At 38.5% G+C, this 22,500-nt stretch overlaps 1 protein-coding gene across 1 annotated transcript in view; it reads left to right on the top strand.

Moving 5' to 3' along the window:
- The window catches only part of LOC145489399 (gelsolin-like protein 1), a 44,108-nt gene that overhangs the window by 6,510 nt on the left and 15,098 nt on the right, over nucleotides 1–22,500 (top strand). The window contains exons 3-8 of the mRNA XM_081468367.1: nucleotides 13–105; nucleotides 694–786; nucleotides 12,344–12,438; nucleotides 12,985–13,054; nucleotides 19,146–19,244; nucleotides 20,846–20,911. Coding sequence (XP_081324493.1) covers nucleotides 13–105; nucleotides 694–786; nucleotides 12,344–12,438; nucleotides 12,985–13,054; nucleotides 19,146–19,244; nucleotides 20,846–20,911 — 516 coding nt within the window. The remainder of the gene's footprint in view (nucleotides 1–12; nucleotides 106–693; nucleotides 787–12,343; nucleotides 12,439–12,984; nucleotides 13,055–19,145; nucleotides 19,245–20,845; nucleotides 20,912–22,500) is intronic.

Genomic DNA, 22,500 nt, shown 5'->3' with positions numbered 1-22,500 from the left:
TGTGTGTTTAAGGTGACTCACTGGCCAAAAGAAGATTATGGCAAATTTTACAGTGGAGACTCTTACATTATTCTCAACACGTATAAGGATAAGGAAAGTGATGAGGTACAGTTCAATTTAATGTATTATGTGGTATTGTGTTAATAGATTCATGAAGACATAACCCTCTAAGTTGTCCATTGATTGTGTGTATACAGAAAGAAGTTTGTATCAATGTTAAGCTCCAGGGTGGAACCCCTGGGGCTTAAAATTGTTAGGTGCATATAAATACATAGCAATCCTAGTTGAATTTTAATGAGATACCGTAGAAATTAAGTGTTTTCTTTTGAAAACAGTTAAGAGCCTCTGTCAAAGAGGTTGATGGATCAAATTATACAACCACCATTGTTGCATACCAAATAGTCTTAACTTGGGATCATTTGTTGGACTCCAAAAGATCAGCTCATTGCTTTGGCAGCCATCCTGTTCTCAGTGGGCGGCCCTATCGCAAAATACTGTGGTTAGTGGATTTACCACCAAAAAATTGTTTACGACCTATAGACTGATTGGGCAAGTGAATTATTTCTTCCCCAACTACATGTAACTGCCATAACTCATTCTAGCTAAGCTACGCTAGCTATCACTCGTTAAAAAAATGGGAACTTTAACCAATAAATTCAGTTTGTAATGATCATATATTATTTCTCTTTGAAGCTTTTGTATGATGTCCACTTCTGGATTGGAAAAGAATCTACCCAAGATGAGTATGGTACAGCAGCTTACAAGACAGTTGAACTTGACACTTTTGTGAGTTTAATTTCCCCCAGATTTAATGGTCAAAAGACCAATAAGCAGTTACCATATCTAACACATCTCTAGGTTGCATTGTGGAAATTTTAATGTACTTCTGGTGTGGTGATCTATTTAGCTTAAGTGTCAAAAGGGATTTGGGTTGAAGCATCAGATTTAGTGTTCAGGTTATTCCATGTTAATTTATTAGCTAAAGACATTGTACATGCTCTCAAAGTGTCTCTCCACCTAATAGAACAATTAACCCTTCAAAACTCCTTCTCACTTTCTTAAGTTACTTACTAGGTCATGGTCTAATTTTTCAAATAATTCTGTTTTTGTTTATGGATATCTTATGCATCCCATGGTGCATCAAGGAGGGATGGTTGGCGTTGCTAAAACGCGGGTCACGGGTCAAGGGTAAGGGTGAAGGGTCAAGCATGAGGGTCAACGGTAAGGGTAAAGGGTCAAGGGTGAGGGTCAATGGTAAGGGTCGCAGGTCAAGGGTAAGGGTCAAGGGTGAAATGTTTTTTTCATTTTTCAAATTTTAATGAAACTAGAACCTTTTTGGATAACTAAGCTAATTCATAACTAAACTAATTAATTGCCATTTATAAGAGTCCTTTCGTAAAACGACTACGTGAAGATGCCTTCCGTGTGGCTGCCTATACAAATTGATCATACAGAAGGCGATATCAATTGCCTAAGCCACAGCGACAATTGTGAGGGAAATTGCAGGAACAGCATTGACAGCTGGAGGGTTTGTTGTAGTCAAAGGAGACAAGGGCTTGGCGGCGAGGTTTTCTGCTTGGGTCCTGGTTGGGGCAATCCTCCGCCTGATGGTACAGGCTAGAGCACACAGAACAATGTGGCCTAACTTGGCCAGAGAAGGTGACTGTCCAGTGTTCAAGATTGATTTTGTCCCTAGCCTTTGAAAGGTCATAGGCAGCACGGTGTCTGAACTATTCGTCGTAGGTAAGCACCCTTAAACTTAGTGACTGCTTTGCTGATGGTTTGGTGGTGTTTGATTAATTCCAGGGCATGTGCAGGATAAACCGCGATGATCACCAGGATGTAGGCAGTAAAAGAATCTAGCCACTTTTGAAAAGTGTCAATTACTGGCTTTTTCTTTCGAACCTGGTAGCGTAACTGCAGAGCAGGGGCCTGGGAGTGATACATGAAGTCACTCAGTAACAAACAAAAGTCAATGTACTCACCACGGAGTATCTTGTCTTTGAGGCTTTTTTCCAGAGGACAATGCAGGCCCAAAGGAGTGCTTGGGCCTCATGGATGTTGTAGACCTGCAAAACTTTGTTAATGGAGGTTTGCACAGTCTCCTGGATGGTCAACATTTGAGTGGGCGAAAACACCGCATCCTGGAGGACTTGTGGCTCAATGTTCTTGGACAGTTCTTCAACTGCTGAGTTGATGTCTGACCACCCATCTTCGTCACAACTGTAGGTCTCTGCATCAGCCTGTTCTGTAGGGACATTGGGCTACAGATTGGGTTGTGTACGCATAATTATGTTTGAAGTCAAAGGTTTGTTTTTGTGCACCCATCCATTGTGAGGGTGACCTCTGGAGTGGCGTTGGAGGGCCGCTGGTGCTGAATTTGTGGCCTCAGCCTTTCAGGCATTCTGGCAAGGCTTCCAGTGATTGGAAGATTAAGATTTTTCAGGCGAAGGCAAAGAACTTCACTGGAAGGTTGTTGAATTTGTCTGTTCGCATGGCCTTCAAAAACTTAGATCATGGACGTGCGATAATTTTAAAGCTAAATTGTTACCAACTGTGTGCTGTTGTTATAAATTATAGCTCTAAATGTAATGGTATGTAATTAGCTTTAATTTGTTTCACTGGTACATTTTATCTAGTTTCAGAACATTTTTTTATTCCGCTTATATGCCCCCTCCCAGATATCCTAGGAAGGATGATCCTGGCGCTAGGATGATCCTACCGCTAGGATGATCCTACCTCCATGTAAACGGCCTCAGGAGGCTCAGTTTACCCACCCACCATCTTGAAACCAGGGATGGCCCAGGGGTCGAGTTGTGAGAAACAACATGGCGGAATCTTCGCACTTATCGACTAAAAGCTCAAAAAAAAAAAAAACAGGAAATGGCAGCAGTGTGATTTAGTTGGAGAATCATCGCTCACTGTTGCTGTGTTTGAAATATCAAGTTGTATATAATGGCAAATTGATGCTGAAAGGCAATTATCAATGCCAGTAAAGAGAGAAGAACTCCCAAAACTACACTTTTGTCATTGTCGCCCGCCATCTTGCTTTGTAACCGCGCCGAACACAAAAGTGCTAGGGCGATCCTGCATGTAAACCAAATGAAAAGTTGGTCCCAGGAGCTGCATTTTCGCATGTAAACCAAATGAACCTTCTAGGATGATCCTAGTGCTAGGATCATCCTCCTTCCATGTAAATGGGCCCTAAATCCATTCTCATCCCCAGAGCCACCTCTCCCTCTTAGTTGGCAGGACCTGGGCATGAGGAAGAAGTGGCTCTGGAAACAGATGATTTAATTCACTTGACTATTAGACTGAGATTTTCACTGAATCAAGGTCAGTTTTGTTCCCAAAAATATCCACAGGTTGATCTGTATTTAAAACCATTCAGGACTACTTCTGGTAAGAATTTGCTTCTGCATGTTTTAAGGTGGCTCAAAACACTAATATTTCTGTGAGTATACCCAGCCCATTTTATGAAGCTCGACAAGGCGTAGAAATTTTCGTAGAGCTCTACAACTCTACGGTAGTATTTTGAATGTTAAAGCTCTGTTTCTCTCAGATATGCATACACCACAGAGGTGTAGTGGTGTATAGTTATTGTAGCAAATATTATACTGTATTGCTTAGGGAATGTTGAGTGTTACTATGGATTGCAGTGTTTTAATAATTGGTTTCAATTTACAATTCTGTATTGAGTTTACCCTGACTATGCTCTACGTTCTAAGCTATATGTTCTTCCATCTACGGTCAATGTGCTACGCTCTTAAAGCTCTTACACTCCATGTTCCACCATCTACGCTCTATGCTCTACGCTCTACATATTTACAAGTTTATCAGTTCAAGAATTTTTGACTACTCTCTACACTAGCTCAGAGGCTTAACCAGTAGAGTGATAAAACATATTGGGTCACGAGTGCGCATTTCTAGATCATCTGCGTTTGCTGTAATTTTTATGATTGTAATTTATTGGCTTTTTTATTATCTCATTAATAGGTAATATACATGAAAAAATTACTCGATTTTGATTGGCTGAGAGCAGTGCAGTTCAAGTGTAACTCAGGTGCAAAAAGTGTAACACCAGTGCAAATTACACATCGTAATTCTGAATTATGATTGGCTGAAAGACAATAGGAAATTTTCAAAGCCAATGATATTACGTAAAATGATGAGGAAAATTTTGTGCTCTCAAATGAGAAAAAATGGCTTCAAGAAAGGCCTTCTGGCTCTTCCTCCACGCAAATTTTTTGATGTTTATATTATGAATAAGTAATCATATGGTTTTTTCTTCTTCAGTTTGGAATTAATTTGCACGAGTGAGTTTTTCAAAAAGCTGAAATTGCACTCGCCGAAGTGGCTCGTGCAATTTCAGCTTTTTGAAAAACTCACTTGTGCAAATTAATTCCAAATTGAACGCGAAACCATATGATTACCTATACATATATTAAAGTGTTATTAAAGTGTTATTAGGGTTTACAGTATTTTAATAATCTTTTTAATGTACAATTCTGTATTAAGTTTACCCTCTACACTCTATGCTCTACGCTATATGTTCTACCATCCACATTCTACTATCTGCGTTTTACCAGCTACTGTCTTCAATCTACGCTCTACATTCTACCAGCTACTCACTTCGATCTATGTTTTACCATCTACCATCTACTCTCTAAGCCCATCTATGCTCTACTCTCTACGTTCGACCAGCTACTCTGTTCAATCTATGCTCTACGATCTTACCATCTACCATCTACCCTCTAAGCCCATCTATGCTGTACTCTCTATGTTCTACCGGCTTCTCTCTTCGATCTATGCTATACGATCTCCCCTCTAAGCCCATCTGCTTTGAGGGTTATTGGAATTTGTTAATTTTTTTTTAATTTTTTAGCGAAGACTATTTAGCAGCACAAAGGAAGACTTCTTGTAGTTGTAAGCTTTTTCATTTATTTCCGACGCGTTTCGTCTCTGTCTGAGACTTCAGGGAATGATTACAACTAACATTGAACAGCATATATAGCACATAAGCATGCCTAAGTTTAACTTCCCATGGAAGTGAATAACTGCTGAAACATGCTGTAAACGGATGTTTCAAGAAATGCCTTAATGCATGTTATTGCGTGTTGTTGTATTTTGGGGGCCATACGATCAGCGCTATCGTATGGCCCCCAAAAACACACTGTTTACATAGAATAATTGAAAATGATGTGCTAAAGTGGTAGTAGATTTGTAATTGACAATACAGTCTAAGTCTGGTAAATGTCTCTGTATAACCAGCTTGATGTTAGTGGTTCTGAGTTAAACCATTTCTTCAAACTTGAAATGAACAGCAATCTCTACGACAAATTACGATCCTAAAAACTAGTAAAGAACATCTCCACATGATCGCAAAGCATCCACTAAGCGTTTGAAAGTCACATGACCTAACTATTCATACTTTTTGAGTACACTTTAACAAAATGTCCTTCACATCAGTTAGCATGACTACAGTTAAATGTAGATTTAAAGACTACCATTCTACCATTGCACGATTTTTGTTTTAGCGAAAGCCATTTAGTTCTGTTACTGTATTTAACCTCCCTGAATAAACGAAGTGAAACCCAACTGGGTAACCACGAAGCTGGAGGTGCTTCCAGAATTTCTCAGGTTTTGCTAAAGGCTTGAAACGTGGAGCTATTTATAGTATAGCACATAAGCTTGCCTCTAATAAATGCCCTCTTGTTGCTAGCAGGATGAAACGACTCAAAGGGAATGTACAGATACTTATTTAGTGGCTTTTGATAGGTAGAAACTGCAGAGTGCTAAAATTAGCATCTTTGTATAGAAATAAATCGAGAAACGAAATACTACTTTGGTCAATAACACAGTACGCAAGTTTGACATGATCATTCTTGCTATAGAGACAACTAAGAAACTCTAATAGGATTTCTTTGGGACCCTTCCAAGCAAAAAATGTCTTTTTTTAGTGTTTTAATTGTTTAATCTTGTTTTATTTATTTTATTTATTTATTTATTTATTTATTTTTTTTGTATTTTGGGGGCCAACACAGAATAACATGTGCATTAAGGCATTTCTTGTAATGTCCGTGTACAGCATGTTTCAGCAGTTATTCACTTCTATGGGAAGTTAAACTTAAGCATGCTTAGATCATTCCCTGAAGAGGTCTCAGATAGAGATGAAGTGTGTCGGAAATAAACTAAAAACCTAACAACTACAAGAAGTCTTCCTTTGTGCTGCTCACTAGTCTTCGTTAAAAATTTAAAAATTTAAAAAAAAATTAAAAAATTCCAATAACCTTCCAAGCAGATGGGCTTAGAGGGTAGAGCATAGAGCAAGTAGCTGGTAGAACGTAGAGAGAAGAGCATAGATGGGCTTAGAGGGTAAATGGTATATCGTAGAGCGTAGATCAGAGAGAGTAGCTGGTAGAACGTAGAGCGTAAATTGAAGAGAGTAGCTGGTAGAACGTAGAGAGTAGAATGTAAATGGTAGAACATATAGCGTAGAGCATAGAGGGTAAACTCAATACAGAATTGTACATTAAAAGGACTATTAAAATACCGTAAACCGTAATAACACTTGACATTCCCCATGCGCTCTAATATTTGCTACAATAACTATAAGCCTCTATGCGTGTACATAGAACCGTAGAGCGTTCATGGTAGAGGGTAAACTCAATACAGAATTTTAAATTGAAAACGATTAAAACACTGTAAACCGTAATAAAACTTTAATAACACTTTAATATATATGAGATATATGTGAGGAATATGCTACAAATTTAAATCAAATGTTACGAAATAGGCAGGTAACCATAGTAACAATACACAACTACAGTAAAAGCTCTAAAGTATGAGGTAATGTATATTGCCAACACGTAGGAGGAGACTGGTGATGGAGAGCTTTACAAAAATTTCTACGTAAAATCGAGCTTCATAAAATGGGCGCCAGTCATCTGTGAGATGTCTGGGCTCTAGCACTCACTTCAGCGCGAGGCATCATGTGATCGCCTGAGGGTTGTGAGATCGCATGCGAGGTTTAAAGTTTACAAAAATCAAAACAAACATGGCGACACAAGGCCTACTTTGTAAGACTTTGTTTCCGCCAAGTTTAGTAAGCTGTTCATGTTATCAGTTATTTTAAACTTCGAAAACATCCATCCTTCGGGCAATTTCAAAGGAAAACATCCCTTCAAACTGCTGTGCTGGCTATCAATCTGAAAAACAGTGGGAAAATACTACTCTTCAGGTGTTCTTCATTGTTTGTACTTGGAGAGTCTCACCACCAGGTATTTATGGAACTTTTCTTTTACCGCTTATGCTGCTAACAGCAACAACAAAAAAGAAAACACTATTTGCGGACTATTCGCATTTATTTGCATGGAATTGCGGGCCTTACTGATCAGTGGAGCGAGGGGCGATCTTGTAAAGTCGAGATTTTAATTTGCACGTAGAAAACGCGCTAAAATACTTTATCCACAAAGCTAATATCTCAAAAACTGTTCTGGTGACCCAAACAGCAAAAGCCGAATGCATGTGTGAAATTGTAAAAAAAACTGTGGAGTAGAATTTCTTCAACTTGGAAATTTCCATTTTTCTTAATTGAAGAAAAATCCAGTCTACAGAATTTTTAATAATTTTGCCTGTTTCTTCCTCTGTGTGTCATAAAAAGATTTTTATAAAAAAAATATGGTATTCCTGGCTTAGTTTTTAAGATAGATGCAGTTGATGGTAAAAAGTGGGTCAAGTTTGTTGCTATGCAGCAGGACAGTGCCACCTTAATTTATGACTTAAACACAATGAAAGGCACAGTGGAAAGTTATCTTAAAAAAATAGCACAGCCATTCAGAACAGTACAGTTCCAAGCCTGAAAAATCACACCTTGTTCTTTAAGTCTCAAAAAAGCAGAAAACTGTTTTGAGCCACCTTAAATTCTCTTATTTAAATATGTTGCAGAATGTCAGGAGGCATTAACTGAACAGTGACATTACAGAGAATAATGTTCTTGGGAAGGGACCAAGCATTGAATTAACAAAAATTGGATTATGGAGAGAATTTAGTGAAATTCTCCTTATGAAATGATGAATTTACTTCTGTTTTACATTCTCTTTGTTGAAATCTGTTACGGTCTGGTTAATTTAATCGAACAGTTACATTTAGAGATCTACCAATGGTTATTTTTGGGAAGGAAACAAGCATTGAATTAGTGAAAATCTTAGCCTAGAAAATCTAGTCAATCTCAAATCGTGTGTCTCCAGAACCCTTTTTTTGTGCTAAGGTCTAGCCTGCAAAGTGGGACAGGCAGTTCTGGGGAAGAGAGTGAATTAAAATATCATATTCGGTCACATATATTTATTTGTGAAAAATTTGAAGAAACGTGCAATAAATCCTGACTTAAAGAAGGGGTGTTCGCCAGATTTTCTTGAGACTGAACATACAACATGTGCAGTAGGATGTTCAAACCCATAGTGGTAAAGAACAAAGCCTTTATAGCATTGTTCAAGTCACGACCTTAAATAATAATAATAATAATAATAATAATAATAATAATAATCACTTTATTTAAGTGTCGATGTATTTAGCACTAATGTGTTAATTGTGAACACTGTATATAAATAAACAAATATTTCAAATATAACATAAACTATTAAGAATCCCAACTGGTGGGAGGCTGACCAGTTGGCTATTTACTCAATGCGGTTGAGGAGGCTACCGAGAACATATCCAGATAGCGGTAGGGTGGAGGATTTGAACCAGGGACCTCCAGATTTCAAATCCAGCGCCCTAAACCACTCGGCCACGCTGCCTCCACCCCCTTGATTATTCCACGCATACTTGACCGCCAGATTGTCAATCATTACATCGACGCAACAATCCTTATCAAGCTCATCTACGTGCCCAATGACCTCTCCCTTTTCAATTAGACAGGCTTTCTGTCCCAACCGGTTATTTCCTGTCCACTCACTGCTGATCGATACAGGGTTTCCCCTTATGTCTACCCACTGTATTGCACCTGCGCAAACATCAACATTATCTATAAAGTTGCCAAAGTTATCATCTTTTTCCCATGACCAGAATATCGCCCAAAGGGGAAAAAGAAAAGAGGTAAAAGGAATCTTATTTACATATACAAAAACCCCACACAAGTCAGCAGAGAGAGAGGACAGCTTTGATCCAGTATGACCGGGAAGGATTTGAGATACCCCGTTTTCAAAACTCTCAACTTTATGTGACCAGAGTACAGACAAAGTAAAATACGGGAAGGTGAAAAGAAAGGGATATTCGCACCAAGGGCAAATCCAAAAAGGGAAAGAAAGAGGAGTATTGGATTTAAGTAGGTATAGAAGCATATGTTCATTTCACTCCTCTGCTACGTTTAGTGGCTCACTTGAACACCCTCATGTAGAACTTTGTTAACCTAACACGACGCCTGGCATCGCATTAAATCAAACAACAGTCAACTCCAACATCCATTTTATTGTACATGCTACAATCAACAAAGAGAATATATTCGTATTTCTGGAACAAAAGAAAAAAAACACGCCTTGCCTCTTTATTACTTTTTGTCCCTAGCACGACCACGGGTCACCAGGGGCCTTTGCTGCATATCCCTCCTCGCGTAACATCTTGCCATAATGTGGTTGAGCTTTCCACAAAAATAGCATTGGACTGAAGCGCTACTTCCCATGCCATGCCCCTTGTACAGAATGTCACTACTACGCCGACGGTGAGGCAAACCAGACCATGGGTCCCCTGTGCCCATTGCTTTATCCACCTTTGCGACTGCTTCATACACTTTAGTGTGATCTTTATCCCCTAGAAGGTGTAGAACCAGAGCCCAGAAGTGCTCTTTTTGAAGGTCCACTTTCCTTCCAGCTGTCTGGTACACCAAACGGTAGAATTCACGTTTCTCATCCTGATTATCCCAGGATGTATTCTGGAGGGTTTCTAGGATGTCTATCGCCTCAAACTTATTGAACTCAGAGAGCAGCCGTGCTGCATAATCCAACATCTTCCTTATTACAGTAGCCACTGAGAGCCTTGTCACTTCATCAAGTGACTTTTGGAGGTCAGCAAAGCTCTTCTTTATAGTCTAGAATAATAAGAAGGGGAAATTGACTTAATGTACATCACCCTCGCATGCCACTCAACAGCCCCCAAATAAAGCAAACTGTGCCATTCCATGGTGAACTCTCACCCCATTGCTCTTTTTGTTACCATTGTGAACTCTCACCCCATTGCCTTTATATAGTGAACTCACATCTCTTTTTATGGTGAACTCTCACCCCATTGCTCTTTTTTTTGTTCTCCATGGTGAACTCTCACCCCATTGCTCTTTTTTTTTCTCTATGGTGAACTCTCACCCATTGCTCTTTTTTTTTCTCCATGGTGAACTCTCACCTCATTGCTCTTTTCCTTTCAAGGTGAACTCTCACCCCATTGCTCTTTTCCTCATGGTGAACTCTCACCCTTTTTTCATGGTGAACTCTTGCCCCATTGCTCTTTTTTCATGGTGAACTCTCACCCCACTGCTCTTTTCCATGGTGAATTAGCTCTCACCCCATTGCTCTTTTTTTTTAGGTGAACTCTCACCCATTATAATTTTTCCTGGTGAACACTCACCCCATTGCCTTTTCCATAATAAATTTTTTTCTTCTGGTGAACACTCACCCATTGCCTTGCATAATAATATTTTTTTTGTCACCCAAAGGTGAGGTTTGACACCATTTCGCAGCTATTGTTTTGCTTTGGTAAATTATCACCTTTGACATTCTATAGAAACATCAAACAAATACCAGCGGTACGCCTCCACCCCCTCCAGCTGTTGCATGATCCTAAATAACAATTTCTGAACAAAAAAAAATAACCCAGCCGCTAATAAACATTCCCTGTATCCACGAGATAAAAAAATATGCATGCCACCCACGTTAACAACATATAGTCACCCACAGAAAACCCGCCAAGACCCGAAATACGCTAGAATTGCCGATATAAGCTTAACAACAACAAGCAAACTGACTGAAACATGAACGAGGAATGAGCTGGAAAACTGAAAACAGGCAAAGAAGGAAGACAAATAAAGGGCTGCCACCCTTGTCCCTGTTCGCAATTTATAAAAAACACACATAAGTGACAGAAGTAAACATATTCTACCTCAAGCTCTCTGTGTTGAGCTTGTCCCACAGCTTGTTGAGGTACTTGTGCCATGGCTGGTTGAATTTCCTGAGCCATGTGTTCGGCAGCTGATAAAGCCTCCTGTCTGACAACTTGTTGAACTACTTGAGCTACTTGACCACCAGCTGCTTCAGCTCCATGAGCTGCGAGTTTGTCAGCTGGCTGAATTCCTTGGGCAACCAGTAGAGCAGCTTGAGCTGGGGCTCCTTGTCCCGCAGGATACTGTACATCCACCATACAATAAGAAAAGGAAATACGAGGAACGGAAAAAACAACCCTCACCGTACAGCAGTTGAGCCAAAGTGATAATTTATTCATGTACACTGATCTTATATGCGTTGCTTTAATGTATGCAGTGTGAATAGTTGAATATAAGGGGTGGCAAATGATCCTTCAAAGACCATGGGTCTTGCAGTCTAGTTTTTTAAGCTGTTATGTGCGTCTCGCAGTCTCGATTTTTTCCAAGCTGAGAACGTTTCGAAGTAGCAATTAGTTATATTTTTATACAAGCTTAAATGACATCCTAAAAGGTCTTAGAACCTGAACGTCTCTAGCTCGCATTTAAACCACTTTGAAGTCTCAGTCTCATCATTGAAGAGGTCAAAATGTGTCGGGCTCACAAAGAAAAACACTAAACTCGTCTGCTTGCAAGTTTCGCATTTACCATTTACCATCCCCAGTATAATTGGGGGGATTTGTCTGCCTTAAGTAAAATTCACTTAAAAATAAGAAACAATTGACTTGGCCACTCTCAATTGTTTGTTTCTTTTCAATTTCCTGTTGTTACAATTACAAGAAGTCAATAAAACTAGTTGTAAACTAGCTCTCAAGCTAAGCATATGTCCATGTTAAATAAAGCATTCATTCATTCATGCATGCGTGACTGGAATAACTTGTATGCACTAAATGTATGCATTGTCTATAATGACAAAGTACCTGATGAGTGTAAAGAACACCATCAGCTGATGAATGGACACTCACTCAGATGATGGACACTCACACGTGTACTGTAGCCCATAACTTGATAGTGAAGCAAGTCTAAAGTTTTCTTGTAAACTTTCATTAACCCATTCAAGTTATGAGCAGATAGTTAAGATTCATAGTGTTCATGAGTGTCTTTTAAGAAAGCATAGAATGAAAATCCAACTGTGATGATTTTTTTCTGTTGTTTGTGTAGCTCAATGACAAACCTGTTCAGCATCGTGAAGTCATGAATCATGAATCAAACTTGTTTAAGAGCTACTTCAAGCTAATTGAACTTATGAAAGGAGGGTATGTGAAATTCTGTTTTTAATATATAGTATAACGTGTGTACATACCATGCATTATAACATTGAGTTCTTACCGATAAATTCACCAGACCTGAATGTCTTTACATTGTTACTATGCCTTTAGAAACACCTGATTAACTATGCGGCCTGAGGCTGAGCCACAATCCCGGACAAAAGTAGTTGGAACACGTGAACTGAATCTCATATCCCCCATCACTGGTCACCCTAATCAATGTTGGAAAATGTCACCGTTTTTTTTTTTTTTTTTCCCAAAGAAAAGGGAAGAACCACATGATTATCAACATTGTAAGTGGGGGGTGGGGGTGGGGGGAGGGAAACTTGCTCAAGGTGTTCCAACTTTTTCATCTGGGATATCAGCCGGTCTTGTTTTGCTACAGTGACTATTTTTTATTTTGTCTGTGAACAGACCCATCATAGACACATAATAGACCATTAATTGCAATATATTTATCACTATCATGTTTCATCTCTAAATTACTTTATCCACAAGCTGACCCTGGGTATTCTTTGATTTTTCCTTGTGTAGCGCAGAGACTGGCTTCAGGAGAGTTGGACCTACAGGATATAAATCACGCTTGCTCAAGTTTAATGATGAGGTAAAGATAATATTATTTCTTCTTGGTCATTTTCTGCTCTTTAGTCAGTTTAGAATTCTTATAGTGATTATACCTTTCCTTCAATGTGAATCTTGGGTATAAGGTCAAATTAGATAATTGATGCTTCTTTAATAATAACAAGATAATATAATAATAATAATAATAGTAATAATAATTGTATAATATAATAATAATATAATAATATAGCAACAGTAATAATATTATTGAGGGGCAGCAGCTAGGGTGAATCACTGTAAAATTTAAGGCATTCCCTGGCTAAAAATATTCTTAAAACCATTCTCAATAAGCCATTCAAAAGGCCCCCACTGGAGTTCCTGGCTCCAAAGTCATGACAAGCATTAGATTTATAAGCTGATGTTGTTTTCAAAATTCCTTGTTCTAACTGTTCATTGAGTTATGTAAGTGAAACAGTAGATCTTTTGTTGAGTGGAAAATAGAGCAATTATAGGGAACATTAAAACAGTGGCCAAAGGTATCAGTTTTGCAAATCCTGCATGGTCTTGTGACCATATCATTGATTTTAATAGTGCTTCTAACATTGGCATTTATCACATTAGAAGGTTTGTTCTTGGAATCTCAACATACCATGACAACACCCAATGCAGGCCATAACTCTTGTCCACTGCCAGGACAATACATGTACAGCACTCTTTTTAGCAAAATATATGGCATGCATGTTCATTTCAATAATTTTATTCTATTGTATTCCTTTTTTATTACACCCTATATTAGAATTTGTAGTACCTCAGGCTCTTCAGCATTTAACCTGTTGAAGACTGCAGTTTACGCCTTCAAAAGCTTTTGTTTTTAACCGAAGAATCTTTTAAATTTTACTGGATAATTTTTCCCTAGTTAAGTTAATTTTATTCACTGTTTAATTTTACATTTTGTGGCAAATTTAAATGGTTGGTTGTTGGTACAACTCACTCAGCAACGAACCAACCAGTTTTGTTTAATTTAGAATTAAACAATTTAAAAACTAGAAAATGTATCAAATTTATAAATTAACTCATGCCTCTGATACATGTATATTGTTAAATTCTAGTACACTTCTCCATCTGTGGACATGTACAAGTTCTTAGTATGACAATTGAATTAGGTTCATGTAATTATATCTCCCATTCCAGATAGTGGAACAGACAGCTTTGTCCTGTGTAGAAATAAGTTTTATCATTGTTGTGCTTTTCAATGCATGCCACATTTCGTAAAATGTTCAGCTTATTTCGGCCCAGGCAGCCTAAAGAAAGAGCAAGAATTAAGCATGTAGTATTAAAGTGCTATTTGCAATTGGTAAATGGCGTTTTAAATCTTCCTGGAATTCTATGTGATATATCTAAACATTAAAGGGGTTAAAATTTGATCATAGTACCTCTTAGATTGGGTCTCTTTTTGGGAGTCACTAGATTAAACAGGGGGTGTCAAAGGATTAGCAAAAAGAAATGTCAAGCCATTTGAGAAAGGACAAGAAAAATTATACAACTAATAGCAACAAACAGCAATAAACGGTAAGGAATGAACTGCAGTACTCCTCATATCAAAATAGTTTGGAACAGCAATCACTTTAAAATAGAAAGATATTACAAAAATGCACAATGCTGGATTACCAAAATTGAAGACTCTTTTCTAGGTTACAATTCTGCAGCAAGTTCAAAATTAAAGCAAATTTCTCAAATTACTATGGTCTATGCCATGTAAAAGTGGATCAATATTCTCAAAGGAAATGTTACTTCACCAAGATAATGTAGCAAAGTAATGCTAGAAATAACATCAAGCATAATGCACTGTTCTAAATAAGTAAGTAATGTGACGTGTTGATAAATTGTAAGCAATCTGGTGTTATTATTATTAAATTCTAAGTTATGTTTGTGTCATAAGTAGAGTAAGTATTGTAAGCAATGTTAAGGTTTTGTAGGGTATTTCACTATTGTAAGTAATGTTACTAGTCAGTGGCGGATCCAGACCTTGAGCTAAGGGGGGTCAGGTTTTGTTCTGCTTGCCCTGCCGCCTTTTTAGTGCAGAGTGCACTATTGGGATGGTTATGGGGGTTGCCTGCCGCTAAGGAACTAAGGCGTTATGGCGCTATGGCACTATGGCCCTATGGCGCTAAGGTGTAACTTTAATGTTTGTTTAATTAATTAATTTCAATTAATTAATTAGGCTAGAGGCAAGGAAGTAGTGGGAGTAGGGTAGGAAAGGTACATGTGTACTCTACGTAAAACACATTCCATCGCCGTCGCTTAACTTTGAACATAGCAAAGCTATATATTTGTTTCAGGTAACCCCTTGCTCTCCTTGTGGTACCATTCTCCTTAGAACAAAACTAATTTGGCCTAAACGCATGCGTAGATTAGTTAGGGTTCGTGGCTTCTATATTAGGTGAAGGATACATTGCATACGGAATCACGCACAAATGTTGAGTGGTTTTCCTTATGGTAGAGCTCAACCTGTAAGACGCATGCGTTCTAGCATTGTTAGTGTTATACACTATCTTTACACGCAGTATTTTATATATCGTGTCATGTGACCAGGGACGGCAGTTATTTTTCAGGTAGCGCCAATTGTCCCTTTTTATTGCAAAAGTGAAACGTTACTGTGGCTGCGTAGCTTTTAGAATTACAAACAGGTCGGTTCAACAAATATCATCTGCTGTTTTCAATCTACAATAGTGTGCTTGTCAGGGTTCAAATATATTGCTTCTCCTTAGCGACTTGTTTATTTCTTGCCTTAATTGTGTCTGTAAGAGAGACCAAAATGTTCTCAAGTTAGTGGCTTTAATGCTCCGCAAATTGTAAATTTGTAACAAAAGAAACCAGGAAAATGCTCAAATATTGCTGCAGACGCCGTGGCACCTAATGAAAGTTCAAATTAATTTAATCAGTCTTTGAGGAGACTCATTCATATCGGCCAAGTAGCGCTGTTTATCTTCAATACTTTTTGTTGAAAAGCTTCTCAGCCATCAATATCGTTGTGTGTTAATTTTGAATTGTTTTATTGTTAACAACAAAGGTGGCAACAGAAAAAGAAAGTGGTATTTCGTGACTATCTGATAATTAAATTAGTTCTTGTTCATCGGTAAAAATTTGCATTTTTAGTAAAACATCGTCTCTGTTCCGTTTCTTCATCACTACATCAGATATTTAACTTTCTTTCATTTATCTCCAAAAAACACGGACATCTTCCGTATGTTTTGGAGAAAACAGGGGTTTCATATTACATGGCTTTGCGAGGAAAACAAAAGTATCAAGTTACAAAGTTGGCGTGAAGAGCTAAATTGTCACGTTTGCTGCTTCAGCGTATTGTTGAATTTAAAATGAACGAAAATCAACTTAAAGCACCAGTAGTAATTAATTTGTGCGTAATGTTTGGACCTTGAATGAAAATACAACCTTGAAACATACACACTACAAAGGGGAAAAGCCGTAGCAGACTACCAAGGTAGACACAAACCGGAAGTGAACCGAGCAGGGGTGAGTACTTATGGGACTACTGTATCAGAGCTATCAATTGCGCTCTGCACTATCTGAGATTGTCTCACTAGTTTTTTTTTTTTGACATTTTGGACATTTTCAGACTGGATATGAGCCAAAATAGCTCCAATCTACGCAAAAAAGCATTTGCACTGATGGCAACATGCCTTCCTTTCCACTAGCATTGCTATTTATGATATTTTTGCTCGGGCATGTGTAGAAATCAAAATTTCGAGGAAGTGACATACGTCTTTAGGCTTTTCGGATTTTTAATTTTTTCTTTCACCTTTCCTTTTTCTCCTTTTTAGTGCAGAGTGCACTATTGGGATGGTTTAGGGGGATGCTGTTCGCTAAGGCACTAAGCACTAACGCCATAACGCCATAAGGTGTAAACTTTAATGTTTGTGTAATTAATTAATTTCAACTAATCAATTAGCTATGCCGGTAGGGGGGCTGGGTGGGGTAGGTATCCGAGTGCATTACGCAAAACATGCCAAACTTACGTTGCTTTCCTTGATAACATGACAAAAATATATATATGGTTTTGCAAATCTCATGCTATCCTTGTGGTGCCATTCTCTTAAGAACAAAAGTAATTTGCTCCAAATGCATGTCCAGATTAGTTAGCGTCAAAGTCGACTATATGTTAGGTGAAAGATACATTTTATACGGGACTACCCTCGAACGTTGAGTGCTTTCCCTTGTGGTAGAGCATAACGTGTAAGACGCATGCGTTCGAGCATTGCTAGTGTGATAAACTCCGTTCTCGAGTTCAGATGCACGCTTTTTTATATTTTGTTATGAGTGATATCACACTTTCGTTTTGGCTGGGGATAGCAGTTATATTTCAGGTAACGTCAGTTCTCCTTTTTTAGTGCAAAGAACGCTACTGTGACTGCGTATCTTCAGGAATCTTCCCTAGCTCGATTCAAGAAATGTCGTCTGCTGTTTTATAACTATTGTGTGTTTGCCAGGGTTAAAATAGAGAATGGGAACATATTGCTTCTCCTTAGCAGCTTGTTTGTTTCCTCTTCTATGAAAGAGAGCCCAAAGTTCATATTCAGCCGAAACTTTCCCGCGTTAGTACATGTAAAACTAGTAAATTTGTGACAAAAGAAACTTCGTTATTATTGCTGCAGACCCTGAAACCTCCAGTGAATTTCATCAGTCGATGAGGTGACTCGCTCACCGATGTGGGATATAATTTCGGTCAAGTAAAGATCTCTACCATTATACTTCTCGTTGAAACGCTCCTTAGTTGTGTTACTCAATAACATTGTGTATTAGTTTGGTGTGGTTTTATTGTTTACACCAACTCGGCTGGCAACAGAATTAGAACGCACTATTCCGTGATTCGACGTGACTATTTGATAATTAGATTAGATCTTGTTTATCGGTGAAATGAAAATTTACGTTTTGAATAAAACAAAATCGTTCCTCTTCGACTTTTCAGCAGAAATGTAACTTTTATATTCCATTTATCTCCAGCAGCGAGTTAAAAAAATACACATCTTTCTTATATTTTCGTGGAAAAAAAGGTATCTTGTTACATACATTGGCGAGGAAAACAAAAGTATCAAATTACAAACGTTGGCGTGAAAAGTAATGCTACAAAATAAACGAAACTCAAGATAAAATACCACAATGAATTTAAAACCGTCTTGACAAACGGTAATTGTAAGTTATTTTTGGGCAAAACACAAACAGGAAACACACACACTGCTAAGATTATGTCTTATCAAGTTTTTGTCCGCTCATATTCTGCAAAGGGGAAAAGGCCTAGTTGACTACCAAGGGAGTGAACGGCATGGGCGAGGACCTGTTTGAATACTGTATCAGAGCCGTAAATTACACTCTGTACTATCTGAGATTGTCTCACTAGTCGTATCTTTTTGCTGCAGTTGTTTACCTTCTACTAGGCGTGTTTCCAGTTCAAGAATTTGCAAGAAAGCATCACCGAGGCCAGGGCCGTAGCCAGAAACAAATTATGACTGAGGCAGTGTCCAAGAATTGAGTTGTGACTGAGGCAATGTCTGTGGTGTAATTGTCTTCCTGGGAATTTAGGGTGTTTTTGATGACTATAAACAACAAAAACGAAAGAAAAATTGCCCGTTACTAGCTACGGCCTTGGAGGCGGGAATTCTTACACTGAGAAGCCAAGTGTAGTTGAGGGAAATTTCTGAGCATTTTCGTGCATACTTCACGTATATATCAGGTTCAATTGCCCCAATCACTCTGATCTGGGTATCATTGGAAAGATCTTTTCCTCCTGCAGTGTAAGTGATGCCAATTTTGGTCAAAGCTGATGATGTCAGAAGTGGAGCAAGGGCCAACGCTCGTCATGGCTGGTTACGGCCAGCACAGGCGTCAATGGGTTAAACCAGAACACGTTTTTATTATTGCCCAGTTATAGTAACTGTAGAGTATATAGGGTTCCTCTGTGTTTTGCAGTTTTAAACCATTAAAGGTTAACAAGCTATTTTGTGGGGAGAAGTAGCTACATGCAAGTGGCTGGACGTACATGTATATCGTAGCTTGATCCTTGAAATACCATTATAAACTTCAGTATACTAAATGGAAAAATTTCTTTGCAATGGTTGTAGGGGAGAAACAACGTCCGCATGACTGAGGTGGCATATGTTAAGGAAAGTGTTACTCCAGACAATGTCTACATCATTGATAATGGCCTGACGCTTTACCAGGTGAGTTAATTAAGCTCTCTATGTGAATGTTTGACGCTTTCTGAAACATTCTGGATTGGTATGTTTATTTTTTTGTACTATAAAAAGATTTAAGCAAGGCTACGCATGTTAACTACTGTTCCTGATTAGAACTTATTTCTATTTACAAGGCTAAAAACGTTAAAAAGTGAAAAACACCGAACGTTTTCGACACTACTTGTAGGTCATCTTCAAGATAAGGAAAGACTGTCCGCTAATTGCGTATTTAATATATCAGTTACATAATTCCGGATCCTTTTCGAGGATTTTACGCTTTGTAATGGATTGAGCCGTGCAAAGTATGCGCCAGCTAAAAGAATGTGAAGGATTCAACACTGCCTCTGGACAAGATAGCACGGACTTCCAACCAACCCGTCTTCCCTCTGCAATGTCACTAAAAACACGGCATTCAGCTTCAATGGCTGCATCTACAAACAAATCGATGGATGCGTTATGGGGAATCCTTTATCTCCTGTCCTCGCAAATATCTCATGGTTAAATTGGAGTCAGATGTTGTCCGACCCTTTAACCCACAACCCTATAACCGGTACGTTGATGATTGTTTCTTCAAAAAGGAGAAAGATAAAAAGAGATAAGCCTGATGATCTGCTTGAACGTCTTAACAATTACCATCCTAACATTGTTTTCACTGTCGAAGAAAATTCCGACCATTTCCTTGACACTGCTTCCACTTATGACAACCAAGTCTACAAGAAGCCGGGAAAACTACCTACGCATTGGAAGTCGGAAATTAAACTCCCACAAAATCGAAAATTAATTGCATCACTGGCGCCCTCCACAGGGCCAAACGTATCTCTTCGGATTTTAACAACGAAATCAAAAAAATTGAAAAAAAATTATCTAATTGCTGGATACCCCACGCGTTTTATTTGCCAAACAGTGAACAGTTTCCTGAATGATTCGCCTGTAGACAAGAACACAAGAAAGAACACAAGAAGAACACAAGAAAGTTTTCATTAAGCTCCCTTACTGTAATAAGAAGGAAAAACTTAGTAAAACTTTCATTCCCAAACTAAACAATTTCACGAACTCCAAGTACATTTTCATTATCCTCTGGCAAACAAGACAACACAAGCCTTTTCAACCTTAAAGACATAAACACTCACAGATCACACGCAGTCTATTCAGGAGACTGTTCCTGCGGTGAGAGTTACATAAGTGAGACCATGAGAAATGTGCAGGTGCTATTTGATGAACATACTAGCAGTTGTCACTACTCTGAACCTGCCCGCTATCTACATGTGAATCCTTCACATTCTTTAAGCTGGCGCATACTTTGCACTGCTCAATCCACTACAAAGCGCAAAATCCTCGAAGGCCTAATGACAATGGATACCATCTTTAAACAAACGAATTCATTGCTACATTGCGAAACTGTTTCCATCAGGAATTACGTAACTGATATATAAAATACGCAATTAGCGGACGGTCTTTACTTGCCCTGAAGATGAGCTAGTGTCGAAAACGTTCTGTGTTTTTTACTTTTTAACTTTTTAATTAGAAATTATTTTTAAAAATCAAAGCGAATGTTATGGACATTAATTAGAACTGTTTGTTAAAAGGTGAATGGCCGTCAGTCTGATAAGGATGAAAGATTCAAAGCCTCACAGTATATAAATCAGCTGAAGGTTAGTCAATTTATTTAGAGCCACCTTAAATTTTCGAAAATTTAAGGTGGCTCTGAGCCCAACCCACAGACGATTTTTAAACTTTGCCAAAAGTAGCGTCTTATCATACTTATCAAAAGTTGACAATATTAAAAAATTTCACCTTGCCGTTTTTGAAATATAAGCTCCTAAAGCTGTAATTAAGGGTGTTTTTAGGAGGTCATACTGTTGCTATGGTAACCTATTGCGTCACGAAAACGATAACAACTTGTTCACCAATGATTGGGCAGTTTTTTGATACCATGATTGTAGCATCAAGTGATAAAGAGTGGTTATAACGACCCATCAAAATCTAATCGCTGGGATCTGTTTTGAGCCACCTTAACTATAGATTCCAGTATCTACTTAATATATTTTCACTCACATGCGATTGTTCTTAAACCTTTAAGCCCCGGAGAAAAACCTTATTAGTGCAGAGTGCACTATTGGGATGGTTTAGGGGGCTGCTGTTCGCTGAGGCACTAAAGGACTAACGCCATGAGGTGTAAACTTTAATGTTTGGTTAATTTATTAATTTCAGTTAATCAATTAGCCTTGCAGGAAGGGGGACTTGGTGGGTTAGGTACCAGCCGAGTGCACAACGCAAAAACGTGTCACATGTACGTTGACTGATGTCATGAAAACATGGCAAAGCTTTATATATGTTTTCGCAAATCTCTTGCTATCCTTGTGGTGCTATTCTCTTAAGAACAAACGCAATTTGCTCGAAACACATGTGCAAATAAGTTAGCCTTCAGTGTCGCAATGCTACCGTAACGTTAGGCTCCATTACCAGCCGCTGTTCGGGAAAGGAGCCCGCGCTCCTCCCCCGAAGTCTCTTTTCGGGGAGGAATGTAGACCGGACACGAGAGAGCGGCGGAAATCGAGCCAACCGTACCGTTGCTTGACAGAGATAGGGCCAAAACTGGACTGTTTTGACCAGGGATAGCAGCTGTATTTCAGGTAAAGTCAGTTCTCCTTTTTTAGTGGAAATAACGCTACTGTGACTGCGTATCTTCTGGAATCACCCCTAGCTCGATTCAAGGAATTTCGTCTGCTGTACTATTGTGTGTTTGCCAAGGTTCAAATAAAGAATGCTTCTCCTTAGCGGTTATTTCCTCTTCTATGAAGGGAGCAAAAACTTCATAAAATCAGCCGAAACTTTCCCGCGTTGGTTACATTTAAAACTAGTAAATTTGTGACACAAGAAACTCGCAATTACTGCCGCAGACTCGGTGGTACTTAATGAAACCGTCAATCAATTTCATCAGTCTTTGGGGTGACCCTCTCACCGAGGATGTAGGATATAATTTCGACAAAGTAACGATCTCTACGTTCAATACTTCCCATTGAAACGCTCCTCAGTTGTATTAATCGATAGCACTGTGTATTAGTTTGACGTGAATAAGAATGCACTATTCCGTGACTGGACGTTACTATTTGATAATAAGATTAGTTCTTGTTTAGCTGTGAAATGAAAATTTGCGCTTGGAATAAACCAAAATCGTTCCTCTTCGATTTTTCATCAGATGTTTAGCTTTATTCCATTTATCTCCAGCAGTAAGAAAAAA

Source organism: Orbicella franksi, chromosome 6, assembly GCF_964199315.1.
Source record: "Orbicella franksi chromosome 6, jaOrbFran1.1, whole genome shotgun sequence".
NCBI classification, from domain to species: Eukaryota; Metazoa; Cnidaria; class Anthozoa; order Scleractinia; family Merulinidae; genus Orbicella; species Orbicella franksi.
This window is presented reverse-complemented; position numbering and strand designations above follow the sequence as displayed.